We start from the raw sequence: 11,206 nt of genomic DNA on the forward strand, positions 1-11,206 counted from the left end.
GAGCCACATTCAACTGAGCTGCTTCTCATTGAGTCATAGAGTCATGCAGCTTAGAAACAGGCCCTTCAGCCCACCATGTCTATACCAAGCAGCAAACACCAAGCTGAGTATCTATCTCCACCAATCTCAGGCAGCACACTACATATTGCTACCACCCTCTCGGTGAAAAAGTTATTTTCCACATCTCTTCTAAACCACTTGCTCCTCGCCTTAAACTTATCCCCTCTGGTCTGAGACGCGTCTGTCATGGGGAAGAAATTCTCACAATCTGCTCTGTCATCACCTCTCAAAACTTTATGTATCTCAATCAGATCCACCCCTCAGCCTGCTCTGCTCCAGGGAAAACAAACACAGCCTATCCAGAGATAATGAGAACTGCAGATGCTGGAGAATGCGAGATAACAAAGTGTGGAGCTGGATGAACACAGCAGGCCAAGCAGCATCTTAGGAGCACAAAAGCTGACGTTTCGGGCCTAGACCCTATCATCAGGTTTTGTGCTCCTAAGATGCTGTTTGGCCTGCTGTGTTCATCCAGCCCCACACTTTGTTATCTCAGCCTATCCAGTCTCCCCTCATAGCTGAGACTTTTCATCCCAAGCCACATCCTGGTGCACCTCCTCTGTACCCTCCCCAGTGCAATCACCTCCTTCTGATTTGCAGTGACCAGAACGCAGTACTCCCTTTGTGGCATAACCAACATTTTATAAAGTTGTAACAAGCTTCCTTGCACCTATATTACACATCCCAGCTAATGAAGCTAAGCATCCATTCCTCACTGCCCTGTCCACTGTGCTGACACCCTCGGGGATCTGTGGATTGTACACCATGGTCCCTTTGTTCCTCAGTGTGTTTGAGAGATCTATAATTCATTGTGTGAATCCTTCCCTTATTCGACCTCCCGAAATGCATCACCTCATGCTTTCCAGGATTAAATTCCACCTGCCATTGCTCTGCCCAGTTTACAAGCTGATCAATATCAGACAAAGCCTGAGATTATCCTCCTCACTAACATCACTGCCGCCAATTTCTGTACCATCTGCAAACTTAATTAATTATACTTTCTATATTAAATCCACATTCTACATTAATTCACAAAACAAACAAAATTCCTGTGGTACACTGCCAATCATAGGTTTCCAATCATATAAGCAACCATCCACCATCACCCTTTGCCTCTTATTTGTAAGCCAGTTTTGGATCCAGTTTACCAGCTTGCCTTGGATCTAATGGGCTGTCACATTTTGAGCAGTGTTCCATGTGGGATCTTGTCAAAGGCCTTACTGAAGTCCATGTAAACCACATGAACTGCAGTGTTCTCATTAATTTAAAGTCACCTTTTCAAAAACTCAAATTAGTCAGTGTCTCTGACAAATCCATGCTGACTATTCCTGATCAATTCCTGCTTTTTCATTTTTTGATTAATCCTGTCCTTCAGAATTGTTTCATCAGTTCTTCCATCTCATTAGGCCCAGGGGCTTAATGCACCTTAACACCCACTAGAATATCTAATACCCCCTCCTTATTAGTCTTAACATACAGTATAATCAGGGATTTCAGTTGGAATGGTGAGGTTCCAGTGTCTTTGTCCTTCGTGAATACAGGTGAGGAATATTCGTTTTAGACCTTACCCAATTCCATTGGCTCCACGCACAGATTTCCCCTTCAGTCTCCAGTAGGCCCCACCCTTTCCCTCGTAATCATCTTACTCTTAATGTACTTATTATAATGCCTTCGGGTTTTTCGTGATCCCATCTATCAAAGATATTTTGTGGTTCCCCTTTGCATCGCCATTGAGTTTTATGCAACCTTCTACACTCTATATTTTTGAAGAGCCTCCGCTGCTTTTAATGCACTGTACCTGACATATTCATTCGTCCTTTCTCTTTATCACATTCTCGATAGCCCTTGACGTTCTCTGGACCTGCTGCCCTTGCCCTTCACTGTTAGATGATTGTGCTGGACCAGAGTTCTCATCGTATTACTTTTAAAAGACTCCCACCTTCCAAATGTAGATTTAACTGCAAGAAGCTGTTCCCAGATCCTGTCTAATGACATTGAAGTTGACCTCCCGCCAATTTAGACCCTTAACTTCTGCACTATCCTTGTCCCTTTCCATAAGAACTGTGAAACTTAGAGTTGTGGTCATATCGCCAAAATGCTCACCCATCAAAACTTCAACCACTTGATCAGCTTCATTCCCCAGGATTTAGTCTAACACTGCCCCATCTCCATTAGGACTTTCTGCAAACAGGCACAAAAACCTCTCCAGCACACAGTTTAATATTTCCATTCCCTCTGATTGTCTCACATAAAGGCAATCCCAGTTAATGTTAGCAAAGTTGAAATCCCCTACAAATATAACCCTATTCCTCTCTCACCTTTGTGATTTGCCTCCATATCTGCTCCTCTATCTCCAGCTGATATTGGGAGGCCTACAGTATAATCCCAGCAAATTGATTGACCCTTTTTTATTTCTGAGCTCTACCCACAAGGCTTCATTTGAAGAACCTTTGTCAATGCCCTTCCTCATCAATAACTATTCTATCAATAACTGATCCATGAACCGCGTATTCAGAGCTCAAATATGAGCCAAGCAACACCAGGCCTGAGTTATATATCTGACAGATAGTAAGAACAGGCGATGCTGGAGTCAGAGATAACAGGAATGAGAGTCCCGACCTGAAACGTCAGCTTTCCAGCTCCTCTGATGCTGCCTGGCCTGCTGTGTTCCTCCAGATCCACACTGTGCTATCTCTGAGTTAAATCTGAGGATGCTTAGTACCTGTACGTGGTCATACAAGATTTTTATCATAGTCAGCTAGCAAAAATACAACATGAAGGGCCCTGGGTCACATCCAGGCAATGCCACTTCTCTGCCTATGTTGCTTCTGTTTGGAACCAGCCTATGTAGGCAAGGAGGCTGCTTATGGTAATGCGTCCCGTTGGATTTGTTACCACGTCTGTCCGTTGGGACCATTCAAAGAGATAGTGATCCTCCACACAGCAATACTCCAGTTAAATCCCAGGTGCCACATTGCTTGCCCTAGGAATGGCCCGTTGGTGTGGTTGATCCTCTCCTGGTCTAACACTGCTTGAATTTTACTCTGTGCTCCCTGAAAACCGGCAATCTTCCATTCCTCTTAGATGGCTATCTCCAAGTAGTGTGGACCATATCAGATCCAGTTACAATGATCATGCCGATCATTAGCTTTCAATAGACTGTGACCCTTCATGGTGGTAATGCTGTGAATCTAAACACATTTCTGAACATCACTTAACGGTTAGTTAGTTATGAATGACCAACACATCTATATTCTTTCCAAATCCAGTGGATGTGCTACCGATAGAGATGGGGCTGAGACTCATCAGCAGAGTTTTATCTTGAGCTGTGTCCGAAGCATCCATCTCCCTTTTGCTTTCACATCCAAGCGAGTGCACGTATCACTGGTCATCATGATTCCAGAAGGCCACAACAACCTATGATAAAACGCTCAATCATAGAATGCCTACAGTGCAGAAAGAGGCTGTTCAGCCCATTGACTGTGCACCAACCCTCCGAAGAACATCTCACCCAGACCCAGGCCCCCACCTTATCCCCTTAATCCAGCATTTACCATGGCCAATCCACCTAACCTGCACATCTTGGGAGCCTGGTCTTTCAGGAGTTCCCCTGACCATGACCTTATCTCCCACCCTGCGGAATTGTTCAGCTTTCAACTCTTACCACTATAGCATGCAGGAGCCCAAGGTCTCTGGTCTCCTGCCACATCCTGTGCGGCCACTGATACAGTTCCCAGTTGTTTCTCTCTCTCGCGCTCGCGCTCTCTCTCCCTTTCTCTTGTGCTCTCTCTCTCTCTCGCGCGGGCGCTCTCGCTCTCGCGTGCGCTCTCTTTCGCTCTCTCGCTCTCGTGCTCTCTCTCCCCCTCCCTCTCTCTCTCTCTCTCTCTCTCTCTCTCTCTGGCCAATGCAAATTTCTCGCCCCCTGTTACAACCTGTCCTGGCAGACTCATTGCTCTTCCTGTCGTCCAAATGGTGTATGGTCATTCTGCAGGGGTCACCCGGTGTCCCAGCAGGATACTGGGTAATCAATCCCCACCCTCACCTTATGGAGGCCAAGGCAACCATGGCTGAAAAGGAGAGTTGGGGACAGCATTGAAGCAAAAGTATGCAATGTGGTGACAATTGGTGGGAAACAAGAGGATTGGGAAGCCCCTAAAAAACAGCAAAGAATAACTAGAGAAGCAATTAGGGAGATGAGAGTGAGCCAGCTAGTAATATAAAAGAAGATTGTAAAAGCTCTTTTTACATATCTAGAAAGTAAGAGAGAGGCAGGAGTGGACATTAGACTGCTGGAAAATGAGGCTGAAGAAGTAATAATGGGGAGCAAGGAAATAGCAGATGAACTGAATAGGTACTTTGTAACAGTTTTCACAGTGGGACATCCACCAGTAGCATTCCAGAACTTCAGGAGAGTTGGGGACAGAGGTGAGAGTAGTGGCCAACTCTAAGGAGAAGGTGCTGGGGAAGCTGAAAGGTCCAAGTTGGATAAATCACTGAGACCAGATGGACTACACCCTCGAGTTCTGAAGGGGATAGCTGAGGAGATTGTAGAGGCATTGGTGGCGATCTTTCAGTAATCAGTGGAGTCAGGAAGGGTGCCAGAGAACTGGACCATAGCTAATGTAACACCCCCTTTTAAGAAGGGAGGGAGGCAGAAGGCAGGAAACTGGTTAACCTGACCTCAGTCATTGGTAAGATTTTAGAGTGAATTTTCAATGATGAGATTGCAGAGTACTTGGAAGCAGAGGTAAAATAGGGTTGAGCCAGCATAGCTTCATCAGGGGAGGACATCTCTGACAAATCTGTTTAGAATTTGTGAGCGAGTTAGACAAAGGAGAGCCAGTGGGCATAATCTGTTTGAATTTTCAGAAGGCCTGGAATAACAGGGTACTGCACAGGAGGCTGCGAAATAAAGAAAGAGCTGGATGTGAGTTTGCTCGCTGAGCTGGAAGGTTAGTTTTCAGACGTTTCGTCACCATTCTAGGTAACATCATCAGTGAGCCTCCGACGAAGCGCTGGCGTTATGTCCCGCTTTCTATAGAAATCTAAATAGAAAGCGGGACATAACATCAGCGCTTCGTCGGAGGCTCACTGATGATGTTACCTAAAATGATGACAAAACATCTGAAAACTAACCTTCCAGCTCAGCGAGCAAACTCACATCCAGAACCTCAACCTGAGCTACAAATCTTCTCAAAACTCACTACAAAGAAAGAGCCCATGGTTTCAGGGGCAAGGTACTGGCATTGATAGAGGATTGGCTGTCTGGCAGAAGGCAGAGAGTTGGGATGAAGAGGTCTTTTTCAGGATGGCACCTGGTGGCTAGTGGAGCTCCCCGGAGGTCTGTGTTGGGACACAACTGTTCACATTGTACATCAACAATCTGGTCAAAGGAACTGAGGGCATTGTTGCTAAGTTTGCAGGTGACACAAAGATAGGTGAGGTTTGAACATGCTGTGAGAGTGGGAAATGAAGTGGCAGATGGAATACAATGTGGGAAAGTGTGAGGTCTTGACTTACATAGGAAGAATACAGCCGTAAACTATTTTCTAAATGGTGAAAGGCTTCAGAAAGCATAGACTATTTTCTAAATGATGAAAAGCTTCAGAAAGGGACTTTGGAGCCCTGGTTCAGGATTCTCTCAATGTTAACATTGCATGTTCAGCTGGCATTTGGGAAACCAAATGCAATGTTAGTGCTCATTTCGAGATACATGAGCAGAGATATACAGCTGTGACTGTGTAAGGCTCTAAAGAGACCGCATTTGAAGTATTGTGAACAGTTTTGGGCTCCATACCTAAGGAAGGATGTGCTGGCATTGGAGGGCGTCCAGAGGAGGATTGGAAGAATGATCCTGGAGATAGAAGGGCTTTTCACATGAGCAGTTGAGGATTTTGGGTCTATAATCAATGGAGTTTAAAAGGATTGGGTAGGGGTGGGGGGTGATTTCTGATAGAAACTTAGAGAATACTGAGAGACCTGGATAGAGTGGATATGGAGAAGAAATTTCCACTGGTAGGAGAGACTAGGACTTGAGGGCACATCCTCAGAGTGAAGGGACAACCCATAGAACTGAGATGAGGAAGAATGTCTTCAGTCAGAAAGTGGTGAATCAGTGGCACTCATTGTCACAGAAGGTTGTGGAGGCCAAGTCATTGAGTGTATTTAAAACAGAGATAGATAGGTTCTTGTTTGGTAAGGGGGATCAAAGTTTATGAGAGAGAAGGCAGCAAAATGATGTTGAGAAACACGTCAGCCATGATCAAAAGGTGGAGCAGATTCAATGGGCTGAATGGCCTAATTCTGCTCATATCTTATGATCTCACCACACATTCCATTAGCATACTAGGTAACAAATTCTCCTTCTCTGCCCACCCCATTCCACCTCTAAGTTCTTGGAGGAAGGTCAGCAGCTGCGTTCTGGCTTAAGGTAAGTTCTAGAACTATCTGAAAGTCCTCTGCTTTGGTCATGTGCGTATGTTATTTCCTGAGGCTGCTGCAGTAAGGGGGAGATGGGTGTCACATCAACAGGGCTGGAATCTACAAAGCCACTGGAGCAGCTGCTGGAATGTACATTCTGTAAACAAAACGTGGACCTGAAGCTGACATCAGTCGGTGTAAAAACCTATCTTTAGGAATGGAAATCTCTCACCTTTACCAAGTCTGGTCTACATATCACTCCAAACCCACAGCGATATGCTGACTCTGAAATGGTTGAGCAAGCAAGGGCAACTAGGGACTGGCCTATGTAATAAATGCTGGCCTTACCAGTGACGGCCATGCTCCATAAAAGTAAACAGAGAATTTTAGTGTTTTTGTGATTTTGTATTTGCTTCACGGTGTTAACCAGTGTTCTGCTGCTCAATAGGGTGACTGTGTTATGTGCATTTCACTTCTCTCACACTATCTCTGTTGGCACAGATTCGAATGGAATACCTCTCACTGATGCATGCCATCATGCGCTCCACAGATTACATATGTCACCAGCACCGTCTCCCAGATCTCCAGGTCACCTTCCAGCGAATTCTGGCAGAGGAGGAGAATGACCAGAGCTGCCAGATGGACAAGCTGATCATCCAGGAGATCTACAAAGAATTCCCAGATTTTGCTTTAGAGAACGAACTCTGAAAGCAAAAGTGCACCGAATACCTGAAAAATAAGCCTATGTGGTTCTTCTCCAAAATCGCTCATCCCTATTTGACGAAGCGCTTTTATCTGTGACTGAGCCCAAAGCCTTTTGCAGCCTTACAAAACATGTGTTCGTTTTCTGCCTTTTTATACCATTCTGTAGCTTCCACATGTTGCAGGAAGTTGAAGCATTGAGAGTGCTAGTGATTACTCTGTTGTTGCACTGGTGTCCTCGGTAACTTTGTGTATGGTTTTATCATATGAAGCATCTATAAATCTGAAATAGGAAAATAGGTTTGCACTAACATAAATCCTTTGCCGACGGAGCAGAATGTTTAAGACAGGATTTAGTGAGGTACAGAGTTCAACTTTTCTTCAGGGTATTCTCGGCTGAAAGCCTAGCTAATACAGCAGAGCTAACCATTCAACATTCGACCCAACCTATTGTGGGGCAGTCAGATTCTATTCACAAGAAGGGATATTTAATGCAATTGGTCATTGCCATCCAGTTTGCTAGTCTCAATGGGGTAAAATGATACAAGGGGTTTGTGTCACGCAAAAACATGAGAACGTGCCAGTAGTTTCAGGATGTCAGCTTGAAATTGGTCACCACTTTCTATTTTCCACAAGCAGCCCCATAGTCATGAATCATTGGCAGATTAGCAAATTATTTACTGCCTATCAGCTCAGAGTAGCTACAATATTGAATCACGGTGTTAAAAACTGAATACAGGAGAGTGTCCGTCTACCCAAGGAGACTGGGGCCCATCATACGGTCCCGGGGTTGTCTGGGCTGTGTCGTGCAGCATGTTGATAGATTATTGCTGGGATATTGAGAAGCTACAGAGTTGTGTTTATGCAGTAAACCATGTGTGGAGTCAAGGAAGTCGATAGTTTGAAACTGATAACTGCTCTGACAGCATCCTGAAGCAGCAAAGTGATTCTCCTTCTCCTGCTTCAGGCCTGAAAGTGTGAAATAGAGAAAACAATGTGACTGTGACAGTAGCAAATACTCTGGTGTTTTGCACTAAATATTCCGGGTTATAGATCGCATCATCTCATCTTCAAATACAGACCAATTTGCTCTCCAGTTAGTATTGTTATATAGAGCTCAACTATGCCTACGTATGATGGTTAGTTTTCAGCCATTGTAGCTTTGTAAACATACTATCTATTTCTCTCGGTCACTCCTGCGCGCCCCCTCTCTCTAATGCTCACACACACTCTGTCATGCTCTGTCACTCTCAAGTTTGTGCTGGCTTACTGACATGTGCTCTCCCACATTCTTTCTTGCTTCTCTCTTGCTCACTCATGCTCTGTCCGATACTCAAGCGCTCTCTCTCTCTCTTCCATGCTCTCTTACTCTTCCTCTCTCTCTCTCTCTCTCTCTCTCTCACTCCCACTCACTCTAACATGTACGCTGTCACTCTCGTGCTGTCTTTTCATGCTCGCTCTCACGCTGGCACTCACTGTCACGCTCGCTAACTCTCACGCAGGTCAGTATTCTCTGCCAGCTCGATTGTGTGCTTTCAGAATGCTTGTTGCAAGTATCTTTCGAGTAGCATTGAGCAGTCTTGTTCGTGGTGTTAGTTTGGGATGAGTGTGAGCTGCTAATGTTCTCAGGGAGCAGTATCTTCAATTGTGGTCTGAAAGGGCAGTCGGAAACTCAAGCCTGTTGTTTGCTCTCTGAGCAATTTGTAATCTGTGGGAGTGTGCAGCTTTCACTATCTGGATGCTGCAGGCTGTCATTTTCAGCTCCAGGTCTGCCTTGCTATTGGTATTTTACTGCTAATGTTGGTATACAGATAATTAAAGCAGCTACAGCATTTATTTGTTGCATGGTGTTGTCTTTCATCTTCATCTGGTCTATTTTACACTTCACTAGGAATGTGCACTGAAAGCCAAGTGGCTCTGTTGATGCAAAAGTTTTTATAGAACTACACAAAGTTCTCCAATTTTTCTAATTTGCAGCACCAGGTTGACAGAAGGCACAGACCAGGTTTCAAAATGCAAGAAGATTTACTATTTATTATAAGGAATTAGACTCTAGCTACAGGTAAACAATTATAAACCATTGGCATATATCCCACAAATTAATGTTTAATCCCTAAACAAAGTCCCCCTTAATCTCTTTCACACAGACAAAACACAGGGAGAAATATACATGTTAAAGATGGAGAAAGAAACTGGCATAATTTTTTTTTACATTATTCATTCCTGAGACATGGGTGTCACTGGGTGGGCCAGAATTTCGTGTCCATCCCTAATTGCCCCTTGAGAAGGTGGTGATGAGCTATCTTCTTGAACCACTGCAGTCCATGTTGCTGTAGATTGACCTACAATGCCCTTAGGGAGGGAATTCCAGGATGTTGACCCAGCTACAGCGAAGAGGATGGTGATATATTTCCAAGTCAGCATGGTGAGTGGACTTAGAGGGGAATTGGCAGAGGATGGTGTACCCATATAACTTCTGCTCTTGCCCTTCTAGATGGAAGTGGTCCTGGGTTTGGAAGGTGCTGTCTAAGGCTCTTTGGTGAGTTTCTGCAGTGCATCTTGTTGAAAGTACACACTGCTGCTACTGTGTGTCAGTGGTGGAGGGAGTGGATGTTTGTGAATGTGGTGCCAATCAAGCGGCTGCTTTGTCCTGGATGGTGTCAAGCTTCTTGAGTGTTGTTGGGGTTGAACCCATCCAGGCAAGTGGGGAGTATTCCATCACACTCCTGACTTGTGACTGGTGGATCGTGGACAGGCTTTGGGGAGCCAGGAGGTGAGTTACTCACCGCCTGTTCTTGTAGCTATGTTTATATGGAAAGTCCAGTTCTGTGTCTGGTCAATGGTGACCCCCAGCATATTGATAGTTGGAGATTACAGTGTTGGTAACACCATTGACTGTCAAAGGGTGTGGTTAGATTGTCTCTTGCTGGAGAAAGTGTTTGTGTGGTGCAAATATTACATGTCAGTCCAAACCTGGATATTGTCCAAATCTTGCTACATGTGAACATGGACTGCTTCAGTATCTGAGCAGTCATGAATGATGCTGAGCATTGTGCAATCATCAGCAAACATCCCCATTTCTGACCTTATGATGGAGGGAAGATCGTTGATGAAGCAGCTGAGGATGGTTGGGCTGAGGACACTACTCTGAGGAACTCCTGCAGCTAAGATGACTGACCTCGAACAACCACAGCCATCTACCTATGTGTCAGGGATGGCTCCAACCACCAGAGCATCTGCCCCAAAACCATTGATTCTAGTTTTGCTCGGGCTCCTTGATGCTACACTTGACCAAATGCAGCCTTAATATTAAGTGCTGTCACTCTCTCCTCACCTCTGGGATTCAAATTTTTAGTTTATTTTTGAACCAAGGCTGTAATGAGGCCAGGAGCTGAGTGGCTCCGGCAGAACCCAAAAACTGGGCATCGCTGAGCAGGTTATTGCTGAGCAAGTGCTGCTTGATTAGCGCTGTTAATGACACCTTCCATCACTTTACTGATGTTTGAGAGTAGACTGATGGGGCAGCAATTGGCTGGGTTGAATTTGTCCTGCCCTTTGTGTACAGGGCATACATGGGAAATTTTCCACATTGTCCGGTAGATATCAGGTAGATTGGGGTGGCACGGTGGCTCAGTGGTTAGCACTGCAGCCTCACAGCACCAGGGACCTGGGTTCGATTCCAGCCTCGGGCGACTGTGTGGAGTTTGCACATTCTCCCTGTGTCTGCGTGGGCTTCCTCTGGGTGCTCTGGTTTCCTCCCACAGTCCAAAGATGTACAGGCTAGGTGGATCGGCCATGCTAAATTGCCCATAGTGTTCAGGGGTGTGTGGATTATAGGGGGATGGGTCTGGGTGGGATGCTTCAAGGGGCAGTGTGGACTTGTTAGGCTGAAGGGCCTGTTTTCACACTGTAGGGAATCTAATATAATCTAATCAGTGTTGTAACTGTACTGGAACAGCGGCAAGTTCTGGGGCACAAGTCTTCAGTGCAAATGCCAGAATGTTGTCAGGGCCTGTAGCCTTTT

The 11,206-nt window shown here is 45.3% G+C and overlaps 1 protein-coding gene across 4 annotated transcripts in view; it reads left to right on the forward strand.

The window, feature by feature from the left end:
• Window positions 1–9,008, forward strand: part of LOC125460239 (NCK-interacting protein with SH3 domain-like) — a 181,855-nt gene extending 172,847 nt beyond the window's left edge. For 3 of the 4 annotated variants that reach the window (XM_048547446.2, XM_059649545.1, XM_048547448.2), the window contains one exon: window positions 6,982–9,008. In XM_048547446.2, coding sequence (XP_048403403.1) covers window positions 6,982–7,188 — 207 coding nt within the window. In that variant the 3' untranslated portion in view covers window positions 7,189–9,008. The remainder of the gene's footprint in view (window positions 1–6,981) is intronic. The other variant, XM_048547447.2, reaches the window with a different exon arrangement.
• Window positions 9,009–11,206: the final 2,198 nt, after the last annotated feature.

The sequence above is a fragment of the Stegostoma tigrinum genome, chromosome 11 (genome assembly GCF_030684315.1).
Source record: "Stegostoma tigrinum isolate sSteTig4 chromosome 11, sSteTig4.hap1, whole genome shotgun sequence".
NCBI classification, from domain to species: Eukaryota; Metazoa; Chordata; class Chondrichthyes; order Orectolobiformes; family Stegostomatidae; genus Stegostoma; species Stegostoma tigrinum.